The 19,492-nt window shown below is 37.8% G+C and overlaps 1 protein-coding gene across 1 annotated transcript; it reads right to left on the bottom strand.

Annotated features, from left to right (window-relative positions):
- Positions 1-10,300: 10,300 nt before the first annotated feature.
- Positions 10,301-11,251, bottom strand: LOC143111894 (olfactory receptor 10G4-like). Its single transcript, XM_076274145.1, has one exon. It carries the CDS (start codon positions 11,249-11,251, stop codon positions 10,301-10,303), a length of 951 nt encoding a protein of 316 aa, XP_076130260.1.
- Positions 11,252-19,492: the final 8,241 nt, after the last annotated feature.

Below are 19,492 nucleotides of genomic sequence, written 5' to 3'. Positions count from 1 at the left end.
GAATATTTAAAGTGCATGAAAATGCACTGTACTGTTCTTCCTAGGCTTCTTCTTATTATAGTGCATGAAAATGCACTATACTGTTCTTCCAAGGTTTCTTCTTTTTACAGTGCATGAAAATGCACTGTACTGTTCTTCCTAGGCTTCTTCTTATTCTTCTTCTTCTAACGCATTTAATGCAGCTTCAACCGTTTAACGTAGAAACTTCATTCAAACTATGTTACGTAAGTCTTACTTAGGACAAGAGTGCTATGTATTTTTCAGCTTTGTAACTTTTATACTTTTTAAACTATTAATTAAAAACTGTTCAAAATTTCCCCATAGACTTTACATGTGCTGATGACATCACAATAGAGCCGTTAAGCAATTAGAATCCTATGGCAGGTGTTCGGGCCACCTGCATCAACTGCCAGTCTCAGGCTTTAAGCATACAAACTGGCCCTATTAAGACTACACATCCTGTTCAACTGCTTCCTCTGCCAAAAACTGTTTCAAAATAAAAGTCGTCACTACAATATTTCACTGTTTAACAATTTAACCCTTTAAACTATTGAACTTTTTAACTGTTCAGCCATTGTAACTGTTACTTGTCAAGTCAAGTCAAGTCAGTTTTATTTTTAAAGCGCATTTAACATGCACATAGTGCAACCCAAAGCGCTCCAACAAACAAGACACATAACAAGACAAACGATGCCGGATGGAGCGGCGTAGTCGCCAGTGTGCCCATGACATCAAGACATGACAAATACATTTAAAAAATAACAAATACAAAAAATGCTGGACGGATCGGCGTAGTCACCAGCGTACCCGTGACACCAAGACATACAACAAAACAAATAAACAAATAAAAAGTGAAAAAAAAGAAAATATATTTAAAAAGGGGAAAGGTGATGTTAAAATTAGTCCAATTTCCAAACCAGCTGAAAATGTCCAAGGGCAATGATGATCCGTGAAAACTGCACAGAGTGTCTTCACAACCGATAGGCTATGCCAACAAAGTTCTTTAACGTTAGCAAATGATCAACCCGGTGAATTCACTGGCAGTCTGGAGATCACGTTAACGTTAGGCCTTGTAGACTACAGTCTGGAGATCACTGGAAGCAAAGTCTGAAGTAGTGGGCGATTGTGTAGATCCGCAACTCGGTGGGCTTCTAACAGCGACCGTCTGTTACTCCGTGAGACTGCAGCTCCTCACCCTAGGCTAGGTCCAGCTGTCCTGAAAGATCCCCTCGACCAGACAGTGAAGTGCACCGTTAACGGATGGATGGATGTCAGAGGCCCAGTTAGTCTGCAGTTGGCATGGCAGTTCGCAGGTCAGCAACAGCTCGGTGGCCACGGCAGATCTCCCGCAGAGTAGCCCAGGTCCAGCTGTCCCGAGAGATCCCCTCGACCAGACAGTGAAGTGCAGCACCGCTCACGGATGGATGGAAGGATGTCCGATGCCCAGCTAGGGCAAAAGCTAGCCATATCAAGCTCCCAATGGACAAACGTCAACGACGTTTCAGCTGACTTAGAAGCAGTAAAAAGGACTAAGAATAACACGAAAACTATCAAAAATAACGTAAATAAATAGGGAAAACATTTAACTAGACAAACCAATACAAAAAATAAACATGACATTACATACTGTAAAATTACGAACATTACATAAAAACAAACAAAAACATGATGCCAGACGGAGCGGCGTGTCTCGCCAGCGTCCCCGTAACCTAGCAACCGTGACAGTTTTGCATGGTATTGCCCCCTGTGGTAGAGTACCCGAGTGGTGAAGGAGAAATCAGGCCGAGACAGCAGGTTTAAGAGGGCCCACGGTGTTTTATTTACAACGTGCAAAAAAGAATAAAAAAATACAGTCCACTTCCTATCCGACACTCGGTCGCACCCGACAGGAGATAAAACGAAAAAGACAAACAAATCATTTAACAGACACGAATATCTAAGGTCTCTTATGGCTAGGCTACATGCCACTATATAACCAGACCTGACCGCAGGACTCACATCAGCCCCTTACCGCGCGTCACGAAACTTTGAACTCCTGCATAGAGAAAAGCCGGCGTTTAAATGGCCAATTAACTAATTACTTCCGCCGACACCGGCGAAGTCTAAACACCCAAAACGGGCACACCGCCCCTACCTGGCGGACATCTAAAGCCTACATAATGACATCAATCAAAAGTTACCATAGCACAACCCCAAAAACACATGATCCAATATTAAGCAACATTCCTCGCGCGCAAAGGAACGCGCCCAACATATAGAACACGCACAAATCATGAAATTGACATAACATATATCTTGTCTAACATATACTTGTCATCAACTATGACTCCTACCCACTGTAGCTAGTTAGCATAGTTAGCATGTTAGCATTGCTAACATTGTTAGCATTTTTAGCAAAACTGCTAAAAATGATTAGCTAAGTTAGCTAAGTAACATGGTTAGCATAGTTAGCATGCTAACATGTTAACATGCTAGTTAGCATAACTGCTAAAATGATTAGCTAAGTTAGCTAAGTCACATGGTTAGCATAGTTAGCATGCTAATATGTTAGCATGTTAATTAGCATAGTTAGCATAACTGCTAAAATGATTAGCTAAGTTAGCTAAGTCACATGGTTAGCATAGTTAACATGTTAGTTAGCATAATTAACATAACTGCTAAAAATGATGATAGCGAAGTTAGCTAAGTCATATGGTTAGTATAGTTAAAATTTTAACATTGTTAGAATGCTAGTTAGCATAGTAACTTGGTTAACATTATTATCTTTGTTAACATAGTTAGCATAACTGCTAGCAAACATTAGAGCCATTCCAACTGTTAGTTAACGTCAACTATCTGCCTAAATAATTTAACCATTTCAATTATCAACCTATTTAACTGTTCAGTCATTCCAACTATATTAAACCTCATCTACTTAGCAACCAATATAGTTTGTTTTTACTCTGTATGATATTTTACATCATATTTTTGCATTTTCATGCACTGTATTTCCTTCAGGAAATGCTTTTCTAGTTTTTTTTATTGTTAACCTGGCTGACGCACGTATGATATTGAAGCTCTCCACAAGCTAGCCTAGTTCTCCACAGATTAGCTTGCTTTCTACTAGGTAAATAAACTTGGTCTCATTGATAAGATTCAAGCAAACATAGTTTTTTCATAGTTGCCCTGGCATCAGACCTAAGTCTGCAGAGTACCACACTCGCAGCTTAACAGCAACGGCAAAGCACCAGTCTAGTTGGCATCACTGTCAGAGTACATCCTCAACCACTATGGGAATAACCCTGTCACAGACTCCTCCCCTTCAGGAGGCCTGTCAATGCACTTGGTGCACATGGGTGTCTCTCACACACGCCACTACCACCATACCTCTCCTTCCCGTGGAGATCCTCATGCTAGGGCTTCACCCATCTCTGGCAACTCTCACACAGGGGGTCATCCAAACCTGGTGGGCCTCCAACCAGGCTGAAACCTGACACGCCTCTCAAGGCCTCACGGTTAGCCATCCTACTCCTGACACCTGTAGGGGAAAAAAGAGAGAGCCGTCATGACCCCTGACTTTGAACCCCCCCCCCCCCCCGACCTCCAGTTTGACCACAACGCTGAAGGACCAGACTCTTTCACAAGGCAGTCACAAGACAAAGTGAACCAGAAACCTGGGTGGCTGTGCACCATCACACTTATAACAATTCCCTCCACCTGTAGTGACTAGTACACAAACAATTAACACACATACACACCATGAAATATTTTTTAACTGACTTGATAACAGGTTCAGGTTAACATCCATTTCCCTACACAGATAATTCCCTACACCTGTAGTGACTAGTATGCAAACAATTAACATACACACACTCACTATTAAAAGTATTTAATGTTTTCTTGATAAAAAATATGTGTATTTAATTTGACTACCTGGATGAATGGGCTGTCCTGACTTATTGATTAATTTATTAATTACCTTTTCTATTTGTTGAGTATTGACATGTAATTGTTTATGTAAATGTTTTAAAATGACTTGGTCTTATCTGTTGAACTCTTGGAATTCCTATCAGCCAATTCTGACAAGAAAGACATGATTAAAATCTTGCATTAATGCCTGTTGCTATTTTATAATTCCACCTGTAGTAGCAGTATGGAGTCTAATTACTGTAACATTAGTCGTTACTGCTTGTATCACCTGAAGAAGAAATATGAACTGGTTAACTGGAGTTTACTGAAACTGCAACTTCATAGTGTCAAATAAACATTGTTTTGATGGTGTGACAATGACTTTCCTTTACAGTAGGCCTACCTTTATTGAGGTTAAAGTTTTCCCCGTGAAGCCTGAGACGTAGATCTAGGAGTGGAGAGGAGTGACAAAATTACGGTAGGATTGTTCAAACAAAGTGTCTGTTTACTAGCATTGCCATGCCAGTGTATCGATTCATTGTCCCTTCATAGTTTGCAAGAGACATTTCAGGTTGGACGTATTTAATAAACAGCGTAGGCTATTCATCTGTCAATATGAAACGCGACTTGGCCATTCTAATTAATGATCGGAAAAACGCGTATCGACCACTGTTACTGTAAAATATACACGTATGTCCATTTAAACTCGATTTTGGTAAAATATGGATTATATCATTACACTGGCAAGAATATGATTACATTTAAAGATGCCGTACCAAGTTTGACGACGCTACGTTCAACTGCTTTGAAATTACGGTGTTTTTTTTTACTTCCTGAAAAGTAACCATTTTGGACATACGTGAGTTTCATCGGGCAGCGACGATATGCACACATGTGCATAAACAGATACACACGCACACACATACATTCACAGTAATCATACGTATGACACATACTCACACAGTAGACATATGTACGCATGCATGCACATGCACACACACAAGCACATGCACGCACACACACACACACACACCCACACATAAACATAAACATGTACACGCACACATGCACACAATTTAAGAATTTCTCAGAATTATGAACAGGCAAGAGGAAATATGTTCGTCAACGACCTTTTTTTTCATGACTAAGATGAGACGATGACGAGACGGCAGTAATGTCCTGAAACACTGAATAAGACTATCTTAAGATGCATTATGCATTAAGATGCATTATTATTGACGAAAAAAGACAAATGTTTTGCATGAAATAAAAACTAAGATAAAATCTCTCTTCATTTTCGTCTACAAAATGAGAAGACAGAATATCTAGCTGTTACGTTTTCAAAATATTCCGAATGAGTTCATACGGAACAGCTTTCCTGTAGGCTAGTCTACGTGCTGTTGCTGCAACCCTGTGGCTGCAACACGAAACTACATGGAACAAGAACACTGGAGATTGCTAACTACCTAAGCTTTATGCCACAATGCTACATACCCAGAAGTTGAAGCTTCTCTCATAACATCCCCCAGAATGTCCATACGAAAATGTTCATCATGTAATGTCAACTATTTAACTAGTTAGACTGATGATACAAAGTTTGCTAGCAAGTAAGCTAATATGGAAAGTTTGCTAGCAAGTTAGCTATGGCTAAGATGGAGAGTCTGTTTTGGGAATGTGTTTTGTTTGGGCGCATATCGCCATCTAGTGAGGAGAAGTAAAACATTAATACATTAACTACGACAGTGTTTCGCAAACTTTTTCAGTTTCAGGACCACTTAACTAACCCTAGCTAAAAAAAAAAGATTAGACCTACTTCAACAGTAGCCTATAATTAGTCTACACAATAGGCCTACTCACTGAACCACCTTGCTTATTGTCTTTGCACTTTGCTTATTGTGTGGCTTCATACTGTATGATTTAAACTGGCAAATCTTACATAGACAGTGTTGCAGAACTGTTTTTACATACAAGTTGGTTCAATATTGCAAACAACTCATCTATATTATATTTTACCACGTCTGCTCGCAGACCACTTGGGGTAGCTTGCAGACCACCAGTGATCCCCGGACCACACTTTGAGAAACACTGGTCTACGAATATGACAGTGGTCCAGTCAAATCCCTACCTGTGCATGTAAACATACTGACTGACAAAAAATCAGAATGAGTAATTATAACAGACGAGTAACCCTGTGGACACACAATATTGTTGGAAAATTGAGATGTGTGAAACACTATTTGACTCAAATGGTAATCATAAATAATTTGTTATAAAAAAAAGACTAAAATGTGTTGACTAAAACTGACTAAGACTAAGATACCTTTAGTTTTCTTTTGACTAAAACTACACTAAAATGACGAGACTTTTAGTCGACTAAAACTAACAAAAATTATATTTGAATGACTAAATATGACAAAGACTAAAAAGGACATTTCGTCACAAGACTAAGACTAAGACTAAATTAAAAATAGGTGACAAAATTAACACTAGTGGGGTTGTAGAAAATGTATTTTACATGTGAAATCTATGAACTAATCATGTTTTGGTACTTGTTGTCTAGCAGATACCAGTGAGTATTGAGTGTGCATAATGCAATTCAGTGAGACAGTTAGAATCATATATGCCTTTCAGCATAACTTATTTTTGTGGATAAAAATGTGCTGGACTGGGCGGCGGTCATATTTTGTACCGCTCTGCGGTACATCTAGTTATATAGGGTTTTTCTAACATATTAAGAATAACACGCGTAATGACTGAAAGTGAGCGGCTAGAGACCTTTGCCTTCTCTCTGCCTCATTAGCGGTTTGGAAAACAGGCAGAGGTATCCCCAGCGCAACTGAACTGGCACTCTGCTGTTGTACTGTAAACTCCTATCCATACAATACAGGAAGCAGTCACACCTGGGTAAATGAGCATCCGGAGGATCTGTCTTTGCAACATCAGTGTCAATGTGCAACACTCTCATTGGGTACAGTTTCTGAAGTCACAGCTTGGCAGCTAGAGCAGCCGGTAGCTTGATGTCTGAAAACTTGAAAGTTTTCACCCCTTATAAATGCCTTATTTTTTACTTTAAAGCAACACTATGGAGTTTTTCAACCTTCATAATATATTTCCAAGACCCTTGTGATGGTACAATTTAGAGCGAACAAGAGCGACCACGCGAGACCGAGACTTCAAATTGTGTGTGCATCTGAGTTTAGCGTGTACACGACGGAGAGAGAGAGAGAGGGGTGGTGCTTGTGTGCCTGAAGCGCATCCAAGACAGAGAGCATCCTGGTCCGTTTCGCTAAATCAATCAGTTTTCAGTGTAGGTGGGCTTTTATCTATTTTCTCCCAAACTAAATTAATCAGTTCATTGCATGTACTGTAGGAACAGGAGCGTCATGACAGAGTCAGTTCCCCTCAAAAAGGAACCTTTAAGACTCATTTCACATCAGACTACACAAAAGTGTACCCTTGTCTCATAAGAGTAAAACATAATGATAGTCTTGCACACTGCACTGTAACAATGACTTTAGCATTGCCTATGGCAGGTTATTATTCAGGCCTATACTAGATGGCTAGTTGCCAAGGCTACATGAAAAGCCCAAACTACCAAAATCTACATATTTTATTATCACAATTTCTATCCTTCCTTGGTGTACTGACTAGACATTATTGAACATATTCAAACATACTTTTCAGGACCAATGAGGGAACTGAGAGTGGTTGAAGGAAATCGTGAAGCTGTCCGCGCGCTGTTGGAAATATGACAAATTATATAAACCCCTATTGAATGGACGCCTGTGATGGCATAATAGAGCCAGCTGCGCTCATTAAGTAGTTCTCAGAGCAGTTCCCAGGCTAATCAGAACACTGGCACAGGTGTCACCTGTGAGGAATCCAACTGTTTCAGCTTCTAAACATACAATCTGGCTCTTCCTGAGCTACACATCCTTGTTGAAGTGTTTCATGTGTGTCAAAATAAAAGTCCCAGTCATATCTCATGCATTCAGCATTATGTCTCCTAACGGCTTGACATGCTTCAGATTTGGTATTTTGTTTTTGGATTTTGCCTAGGGCCCCATGGAGGTCTGAACCGGCACTGACCATAACCATAACATTTGGAACATTTAACACAATAATAGAGCAGAAAATAATAATAATAAATTTTGAGGCTAACGCAGCAAAGTGTTGCGGCAGTATATACAGTACCCTCCAGAATTATTGGCACCTCTGCTAAAGTTGACTAAAAAATTGGAAAAATCCAACCTTGAAGGGAAGCAAATTTATTTTGGGAAAAAGGAAAATCTCATAAAGAAATACATATTTTTAACAAAAACACGTTGCTCACAATTATTGGCACCCTTGCTTGTAATACTTTCTTAAGCCTCCCTTTGCTAATAAAACAGCTTGTAATATTCTCATATGACACACCATAAAGTTGGAGAATACAAAGCAAAGGATTTAAGACCGTTTGTCTTTACAAAATCTCCCCAGATCGTCCAGATTCCTAGGTCAACACTTGTGCATTCTCCTCTTTGACTCACCCCACTGTTTTCCTATGGAGTTTAGATCAGGGGACTGAGATGGCAATGTCCGAAGCATGATTTTGTGTTCAGCAAACAATATTCGTTTTGATCTGGACGTTTGTTTTGGTTCATTGACCTGATTAATGATCCAATCATGATCAACTTTTAGTGTCTTGGCAGAGATTGACAGATTTCCTTTGAAAATGTTCAGGTTTTTCTTGGTGTTCATGATACCATGCACCTTAAATAGGTTCCCAAGGCCTTTGGGGAAAAAAACAGCCCCACAATAGCACAGCCCCTCCAGCATAATTCTCATTAGGCATGGGGTTCTTTTCAGTATAGCCATTCTTCTACAGTATGTACGCCAAACACACCTAAAGTGTTTCTAGCCAAAGAGCGCAATTTTCATTTCATCTGACAATAGACCACACTCCCAGACAAAGTCACTGTACCATTCAGTAACTCCTGCCATTTACATTGGTAATTAAATGACTAGACAGACTTTTACCTGGCATGCCCTCTAAATAATCTATTAGCAGTGAGGTCACTTTTGAAGATTTTTTGGGGGACTTGGTGACCCCAAGATGATACCTTTGTCTGTAACTCTCCAACAGTGTTTCTTATGGAATTATTTGCCTATCTTACCATCCTCCATACTGTTCGTGGGGGCAAGATAACCATGGGTCTTTGTCCAAGCATGTTAATTAGAACCTTTTAATCATTGTTTTAACCGTAAATATAGGCATTTTCAACAAAGTACCTAGTTGTCATAGACATTCTCTGAGTTACAAATGTCAACACACTTTCTTTTTATTTAAATTTAGTGTATTCTCTTGTCTTTCTGATGTTGAAAAATGACTAGAGGATTTAGCCTCTGTATGACTTTATTTTCATACCATAGTGAAAAAGAAAGTCATGAACTCCTTCTGAAAGTTCACAGACACTCTGATTAACTTAATTAAATTGAAATTAGACAATGCTTTCAACAATTAACAAATGCTTCTGTTAGGTTTTGTATATAAGATTTTTCAGGGGTGCCAATAATTGTGAGCAACATGCTTTAGTTAAAAATATTTATTTCTTAATGAGATTTTCCTTTTTCTCAAAATAAATTTGCTTCCCTTCAAGGTTGAATTTTCCCTATTTTTTTCATTGTGAGATTACAATAAATCACCAACAGATTATTTTTTATACCGGTTTACGTCATCTTTAGCAGAGGTGCCAATAATTGTGGAGGGTATATATATATATATATATACATATATATACATATATAGGTTTTGCTAAAAAATGCTTACATAACCCTACAAACTGCAAGCCCTTGTTGTGGGCCCCCACAAATACCAACAATTTCCTGCAAGTTCTTCAGTCATTCCTCTTTGTTGCTGTGGCAGTTTATGATTCGATCAGCAACATATATACCAAGCACTATCAGAAAAACTTCAGAAATACAGCGGTCATGTCCTTAGTATGTTCTTAGTATTTGTTGTGATTATATGAATTTATATACATTCGTTTAAGGAACACAACGACCAGAAAACTGGAAGCCTTAACCCTTAATTCCCTAAAAGCACACCATATGGCAACAGTGGCAAGAAAAATAGGCTGTGATACATGTTCCCACATAGAAACAACATCAGCTCACTAATACAGAATAGCACACAGACACAGTACACAGAATAGACTTTCTTGATCAATGTAGTCAATTGAAGTAGGACTTTGCGTCTCTTTCAGTATACTCAGTAGAGATATTACATTATTTTGTGATTTTGTTTGGGGAAAAAAGACATCTATAGACTCATCCTAGTTAACTGAATTTTAAGAACAGTATCACATAACTGAAAACATCATGAGAGAATAAATGTAATGTCTGTATAAAAATACAATATGCTTTCACTTAGTCACTTGATTTCAACACGGTTTTTAGTGAAGAGGTTTATCAGACGTGTTCTCAGTTCTTTTGTTGTTAGACAGTAAATTATAGGGTTGATGAGAGGTGGCAGCGTTGAGGCCACGATAAGCAGAGCATTCCTCTCAGTCAGGTTGAGTGTCACACCAACTCTAGTGAGCAGCACAGATACCAGTTTAGGTGCGTAGTAAACAGAAACCACAATGATATGTGAAATACAAGTACTAAACATCTTCTTGCTTCCCTTGTCTGAGAGTCTTAGAACAGTCCAGACAATAACAACATATGTCAAGAAGATTAGAGTAAAATGTCCGCCCAGAAGCCACAGCCACCAGCCCACGAGACTTGGGATTGAAAAATAAGGCCCAGGGTTCACACATCCAGCTCTTATCATTGCAGCATAGTCACAAAACACATATTTCATTATGGGCTGGCAGTATGGAATGCTATGTGCAGCTTCTGCAGTTGTACTCAGTGCTATCATTCCTATTATCCAGGTAGCCATAATGCTCATGATACACCGTCTGTTTGTGAAGATACTGTTGTACCTCAGTGGCAAGCTAATTGCAAGCATTCGATCCACAGCCATCCATGTTAATGTCAGAATAGAAGAAAAATCCCCAAGATGGTAGAAGTACATACCAGTGAAACATGAATAGAAGGAAATGCTTTTCATTTCTGCAAGAAGCACAGCTATCATTGTTATACAAGAGCTGGTGCTAAACATGATGTCCACAATGGCTAAATTGCAAATTAATACATACATTGGTGAGTGCAAACGCCTGTCTGTAACTATTATACTGAAATTTGTGCTGCAAAAAAACAGTATTAGGACATAAGCAATAAGGATTAAGGAGCCAAGTAGTTTCTGATGTGAAAGATGATCAAATCCTGTTATGATAAACTCAGAAACCTGCACACCTGTGTCATTTTTGGTTCCCATGTCATAGCACTGTTAAGTGTCTGCAGAAAAGACTCTTTGGCAACTTTTGATATATCCGGCCTCACAGGATTGACCATTGGGAGTTGGACCTAGATATTGTTAAGGAAACAAACATAACCAGGGGTGGGGCCAGAGGACAAATGATACTAGAATGTAATGCCAGAGGAATTACAATAGTGGATGGAAAGCTGCTAAAGTTGGTGGGGAAATTCCTGGGAAAAAAACATTAAATCACTTAATATTTGAGTTCATACAAACCCTCGTGCCAAAAGACCTTGTGTGTCAAGGCGTTCTTGAGATATAACACTCAGAGTGTTCATTGACTTGACCTTTGACCTTTGACCTCCAACATCAACTCACTTCATCTTTGAGTCCATACAAACACTTGTGCCAAATTTGAAGCAAATACGTCAAACCGTTCTCGAGATATAATGCACAAAGCATGAGATATGGCTGTGACTTTTATTTTGACACACAGGAAGCACTTAAACAGGATGTGTAGTTTTAGGGAGCACCAGATTGTATGCATTAGAAGCTGAGACAGTTGAATTCACAGGTGACACCTGTGCCAGTGTTCTAATTAGCCCGGGAACTACTTTTGGGAGCTTAACAAGCGCAGCTGGCTTTAGGCCATTATGACATCACAGCCATTCAAGTGTATGGGGGAAAAATTAGCTTTTTACCATTTTTAATCCCCTATTTCTCAAAAAGTATAAACTTTTAAGAAAATCTGAAAAAGTTACTCTGTTGTCCAACTCCAGACCTACAAAACGGTTATTTCAACATGTCTGTACGTTAAGCGGTTAGAGTCGCATTAATTCTTGAAAAGGTAAAAAGAAAAAAAGGTTATAATAACTAGAAAAGCATTTCCTGAAGGAAATACAGTGCATGAAAATGCAAAAATATGATGAGTTCATATGGTTAAATTATTTGCTTGGTAGATAAGGTTATACTATAGTTGGAATGACTGAACAGTTAAATAGGTTGATAATTGAAATGGTTAAATTATTGAGGCAGATAGTTGACGATAACTAACAGTTGGAATGGCTCCAATGTTTGCTAGTAGTTATGTTAACAAAGATAATAATGTTAACCAAGTAACCATGCTAACTAGCATGCTAACAATGTTAAAATGTTAACTATGCTAACCATATGACTTAGCTAACCTAGCTAATCATTGTTATGTGACTTAGCTAACTTCACTAAACATTTTTAATAGTTATGCTAACTATGTTAACTAACATGCTAACATGCTAACCATGTGACTTAGCTAACTTAGCTAATTATTTTTAGCAATTTTGCTAAAAATGCTAACTAGCATGCTAACATGTTAGCATGCTAACTATGCTAACCATGTGACTTAGCTAACTTAGCTAATCATTTTCAGCAATTTTGCTAAAAATGCTAACTAGCATGCTAACATGTTAGCATGCTAACTATGCTAACCATGTGACTTAGCTAACTTAGCTAATCATTTTCAGCAGTTTTGCTAAAAATGCTAACTAGCATGTTAACATGCTAACTATGCTAACCATGTGACTTAGCTAACTTAGCTAATCATTTTTAGCAGTTTTACTAAAAATGCTAACTAGCACGCTAACATGCTAACTATGCTAACCATGTGACTTAGCTAACTTAGCTAATCATTTTTAGCAGTTTTGCTAAAAATGCTAACTAGCATGTTAACATGCTAGTATGCTAACATGCTAGCATGCTAACTATGTTAACCATGCTAACTAGCTACAGTGGGTAGGAGTCATAGTTGATGACAAGTAACAGTTACAATGGCTGAACAGTTAAAAAGTTCAGTAGTTTAAAGGGTTAAATTGTTTAACAGTGAAATATTATAGTGAGGACTTTTATTTTGAAACAGTTTTTGGCAGAGGAAGCAGTTGAACAGGATGTGTAGTCTTAATAGGGCCAGTTTGTATGCTTAAAGCCTGAGACTGGCAGTTGAAACAGGTGGCCCGAACACCTGCCATAGGATTCTAATTGCTTAACGGCTCTATTGTGATGTCATCAGCCCATGTTAAGTCAATGGGGAAATTTTGATAGTTTTTAATTAATAGTTTAAAAAGTATAAAAGTTACAAAGTTGAAAAATACATTGCCCGGGTGTCCTAAGTAAGACCTACGTAACATAGTTTGAATGAAGTTTCTACGTTAAACGGTTGAAGCTGCATTAAGTGCGTTAGAAGAAGAAGAAGAACTAGAAAAGCATTTCCTGAAGGAAATACAGTGCATGAAAATGCAAAAAATATGATGTAAAATATCATACAGAGTAAAAACAAACTATATTGGTTGCTAGGTAGATGAGGTTTAATATAGTTGGAGTGACTGAACAGTTAAATAGGTGGATAGTTTATATGGTTAAATGATTTGCTTGGTAGATAAGGTTTAATATAGTTGGAATGATTGAACGGTTAAATAGGTGGATAATACTTAACTTAGTTAACTTAGCTAATGTTTTCATTTTTAGTAGTTATGCTAACTAGCATGTTAGCAATGCTAACTATGTTAACCATGTGACTTAGCTAACCTAGCTAATTCATTTTATCAGTTTTGCTAACTATGCTAACTAGCATGTTAACATGCTAGCATGTTAACTATGCTAACCATTTTACTTAGCTAACTTAGCTAATCATTTTTAGAAGTTTTGCTAAAAATGCTAACTAGCATGCTAACATGCTAGCATGCTAATTATGCTTACCATGTGACTTAGCTAACTTAGCTAATAATTTTTAGCAGTTTTGCTAAAAATGCTAACTAGCATGCTAACATGCTAGCATGCTAACTATGTTAACCATGTGACTTAGCTAATCATTTTTAGTAGTTTTGTAAAAAATGCTAACTAACATGCTAGCATGCTAACTATGCTAACCATGTGACTTAGCTAACTTAGCTAATAATTTTTAGCAGTTTTGCTAAAAATGCTAACTAGCATGCTAACATGCTAGCATGCTAACTATGTTAACCATGTGACTTAGCTAATCATTTTTAGCAGTTTTGTAAAAAATGCTAACTAGCATGCTAACATGCTAACCATGTTACTTAGCTAACTTAGCTAATCAATTTTAGCAGTTTTGCTAAAAATGTTAACTAGCATGCTAACAAGCTAGCATGCTAACTATGCTAACCATGCTAACTAGCTACAGTGGGTAAGAGTCATAGTTGATGACAAGTAACAGTTACAATGGCTGAACAGTTAAAAAGTTCAGTAGTTTAAAGGGTTAAATTGTTTAACAATGAAATATTGTAGTGAGGACTTTTATTTTGAAACAGTTTTTGGCAGAGGAAGCAGTTGGACAGGATGTGTAGTCTTAATAGGGCCAGTTTGTATGCTTAAAGCCTGAGACTGGCAGTTGAGATCCAGGTGGCCCGAACACCTGCCATAGGATTCTAATTGCTTAACGGCTCTATTGTGATGTCATCAGCCCATGTTAAGTCTATGGGGAAATTTTGAACAGTTTTTAATTAATAGTTTAAAAAGTATAAAAGTTACAAAGATGAAAAATACAAAGCCCACATGTCGTAAGTAAGACCTACGCAACGCAGTTTGAATGAAGTTTCTACGTTAAACGGTTGAAGCTGCATTAACTGCGTTAGAAGAAGAAGAAGAAGAAGCCTAGGAAGAACAGTACAGTGCATTTTCATCCACTGTAATAAGAAGCCTAGGAAGAACAGTACAGTGCATTTTCATGCACTGTAATAACTAGAAAATGTAATTCCAGGGAATTACCATTGCATGTAAATGCAAAACAAAAATGCTGTTTATAACATTATATTACTTACAGTATAATTATTCAGATTACATAGACTTACAGTATTCTTGAAAACCACTTACTTGGTTAGATGTTGGCTTAGAGTATATGACAGTAAAAATAAATTGTTAATTCAATATTGATCCAACATTCTTTGTTTTAATACAGCAGAATACACAAATGAACACTTATCAACCAATGTAAGCTTGAAGTAAAAAAATCACAGTTGTTGAAACCAATTTTAAAGTTACCCAATAATGATTAGGAAGAAACCAGATGTCTACTGAATTTGCATTCTTACAGAACTTGATAATGCCAATCATATTATAAGATCTATTTATCAGTGGTAATTCTGAACTGGCAGCAAGAGCTACTGGTCTCAGTTAATAGTAATAGGTCACATTTGGTGGTGATATAGACTGAAGAATAAGATTTATCCCTTCAGATGATCAGTTTTAGACAGAACTTAGGTTAGAATCTTAATTTTCACACAGCACAGCTGAGGTCTAAAAACAGAGGTCTAACAGCACAGCTAAGTTTCACAGATGTCACAGCACAGGTATGATTCAAATGTGTGCATGCTTCATATAGTTGTCATCATAGTCCTCCTGTAACAATATAATACTCAGAATGTCTCAGTGTAGATCTCAGATCTACGTCTCAGTAATATAGTTCAAAGGTATGTGCACATATGTTGAGATATGATCACATGTTTTTAGAAATGAATGCAAGTGTTAATGTCAGCGACGTATGGTTGTTTGGCAGGATGTGCACACAGACAGGCACACACGTAATGTAATACACGGTCATCACCACACTGGTCTGGTACCTAAAAGACAAAAGCAAACAAGTTAGTTATACCAAAAACAATGAACGTGTACAATTGTTCAATACAACTTAGATATTTAAGTGAGGTTGTTGCACCATAAATCTAATGGTAGTTAAATATACTAGCCTATAGGATTTCGTTGCAAACAAAGCAACATTTTGTGTTTTATTTATTTCAGTTTAAGGATAGTTGATAGCCAAACAGTTTAAAGTAAACAGCTTAGAACACTTAGGCAAAGGGTGTGTTGCTGTTGATAATCATAAACTGAGTCTTAAGGATGGACCATTCTGATATTATGTATCTTGATAACCAACTAGCTTATACAGCTTGCTAGGTCTGTCATCCACATTTTTTCTACATATTACGATGTAGGCCTACTCTAGGATGTAGCCTACTACAACTGGGAAGCTTGATTCGTGTGCCAGGCTACGCTTTCATTTTTAGGCCAGAATAATTCTGAAATGAGTAACGTTAGCCTAGGAAGTAAACATACTCTGTAGCCTATGTTGACAACACAAACGTTATACCTCAACTTCTGTAGTGTTTTAACAATACTTTGGTCATATGGTCCGTTTCCAAACAGTAGGCTATGGCTTTCATCAGGTCCCTTTCAACAGGTGTATTTTATCAAGAGCCAGATAGTATCCGTAGGCCTACAATATGATTAGGCTACTTTATCTGGTTAACGTTAACATTACTGCTGGTTAGTGAGCAAATGTAACGTTAACGTCAGTGATTAGCTGGGAGCAACCAGAGAATGTCTAATAAGGGGAGAACTGCCACTCTCGGAAAACTTCCGGTTTCTGAACTGGTTGCAGTTCCTTCTGTGGTTCCACATGAGGGCGCTCGTCCACGAGTGCAGAATGCATGGAGGTCTATGGAGCTGTACCCCTCAAAATCCACTTTTCTCGGGATATAATTTTTTTTCAAGTAATTTGAATATTGTATTCGAAAGGGGAGGCAAAGAAAATACACTTGGTGGAGTATTATATTTTTTAAAGTCACTTAATTGTTCTAAAAAGCCTTTCAAACGTGTCAATGACGTCACTCATTAGCACAATGCTAGCGTGTTATGGGCAACAACGACCCAAACTGTAAGAAATCAAAAGGACATAAGTACTCGTTCATTCAACTTTTGACCTATAATCCATGTTGAAGTTATACAAACTACAATCAAATCTGAGATTTGTCAACGACAATCAGGTGAAAGAGACAAATTTAGCCGTCTAGCTCCATTGACTCCCATTCATTCTGCACTCATGGCGATCGCCCCCAGTGGAAATATGGTGGAACTGCAACCAAAATTCAGTACAATGGGACTTAATACGGAGTGGCAAGGCTCTCCGTAGACGGGCTCTGGAGCAACGTTAAGTTTGATTGTCGTTAGCTAACATTGTCGAAACCTACAGCTAACCGGACTTTAAAGTTGACGACATTAACGTTGATTAGGTGGGTTTCCTTAACGTTACATAATAAATAGCAACAGATCAAGTGCTAACGTTAACTATTCCCCTAACATAACGTTAGTTTGGCTATTTCATACAACATAATGTTTGATGACTTAAATGTCAAATGCCAAAAATCGGACCACTTACCTTGTCTGTAGTTGGAGAAGGACAGTTACGAGCAAGTAAAGTGGGATCACGGCAGGCGATAAGACGAACTTTCAGAAGGCTCACAGCTCCAGTGGTAGAAAGATTGCATGGTTGATTGCATTCAGCTGCAGTTCACGTCATAATGCTAAAAGTTTCCGCCACGACGGTCAATGTTAACTCAATGGGAATTTGTTGCTCTTTTATCGTAAATATGTCAAAAAGTATAAAGTTCACAAATGTAAAAAATACATTGTGCAATTGTCCGTTACAAGACCTTTGTAGGAGTGTTTGAATGACGTCAAACCGTTCAGTGGTTTTAGTGTTATTAAACGTCAAATTTGGTCGGAAGAAGAATAATAAAAGACGATAAGAAGAACAGTGATAATAGTCCATTGCATTTACATGCAATACAATAATAATAAGAAGAAGCCAGATTTCAAGATAGTGGATTCCATCCACTATAATAAACCCCTATTGAATGGACGCCTGTGATGGCATAATAGAGCCAGCTGCGCTCATTAAGTAGTTCTCAGAGCAGTTCCCAGGCTAATCAGAACACTGGCACAGGTGTCACCTGTGAGGAATCCAACTGTTTCAGCTTCTAAACATACAATCTGGCTCTTCCTGAGCTACACATCCTGTTGAAGTGTTTCATGTGTGTCAAAATAAAAGTCCCAGTCATATCATGCATTCAGAATTATGTCTCCTAACGGCTTGACATGCTTCAGATTTGGTATTTTGTTTTTGGATTTTGCCTAGGGCCCCATGGAGGTCTGAACCGGCACTGACCATAACCATAACATTTGGAACATTTAACACAATAATAGAGCAGAAAATAATAATAATACATTTTGAGGCTAACGCAGCAAGGTGTTGCGGCAGTATATACAGTACCCTCCAGAATTATTGGCACCTCTGCTAAAGTTGACTAAAAAATTGGAAAAATCCAACCTTGAAGGGAAGCAAATTTATTTTGGGAAAAAGGAAAATCTCATAAAGAAATAAATATTTTTAACAGAAACACGTTGCTCACAATTATTGGCACCCTTGCTTGTAATACTTTCTTAAGCCTCCCTTTGCTAATAAAACAGCTTGTAATATTCTCATATGACACAACATAAAGTTGGAGAATACAAAGCAAAGGATTTAAGACCGTTTGTCTTTACAAAATCTCCCTAGATCGTCCAGATTCCTAGGTCAACACTTGTGCATTCTCCTCTTTGACTCACCCCACTGTTTTCCTATGGAGTTTAGATCAGGGGACTGAGATGGAAATGTCCGAAGCATGATTTTGTGTTCAGCAAACAATATTCGTTTTGATCTGGACATTTGTTTTGGTTCATTGACCTGATTAATGATCCAATCATGATCAACTTTTAGTGTCTTGGCAGAGATTGACAGATTTCCTTTGAAAATTTTCAGGTTTTTCTTGGTGCTCATGATACCATGCACCTTAACCTGTTCATTCGCTAGCGCCCCTAGTGGTCGCGCCGCCGATCCAGAACTGATAACATCAAAGTTACAACAAACTAATAACAAAACTAAATAATATATTTTCATAAACAATGTGGCAATACAATAAGAACTAATATTCATACAAACACACACAATTTCAGATGCATAGGTCCTACAGTTCACTAGAAAACAGTTAAAAGAAAAACTGCTCATAATCAATGAATTGTAACCTGACGGTAACGTCTCCCAAACTAATCGTTCATTTAGTCATGTTACAGTTGTCAAAAAAGTTTTTTTTTGCCATATAAAATCATTTCATATCTAAAAGATGAAATCACAAGACTGGGTAGATTATCTATTCACATTTGAGTAGTTTATTATCGTACTCACATAATGGTGAAAAACGTGTATTAATTTTCCATATGACGCAATCAACATATTTCCGATCTCGTAGGGGTCATATAAAAACATTTTTTTCCAAAACCATGGCTATATTACGAAAGCTTAACATGTCCTTTACAATACTATATGGTTTTTATTCACTCAAACACATTGTACTCCTTGTTTTATTACAGTTTCCATGTTTAGCGCAAGTAGCTAAA

This window comes from Alosa pseudoharengus, unplaced genomic scaffold (assembly GCF_046254945.1).
Source record: "Alosa pseudoharengus isolate Yale_2024_CS ecotype anadromous, Long Island Sound unplaced genomic scaffold, YU_APseudo_1.1 YU_APseudo_1.1_scf_8, whole genome shotgun sequence".
NCBI lineage: Eukaryota > Metazoa > Chordata > Actinopteri > Clupeiformes > Clupeidae > Alosa > Alosa pseudoharengus.
The sequence above is the reverse complement of the archived record's forward strand: the minus strand, read 5'-3'. Positions and strand labels throughout refer to the sequence as shown.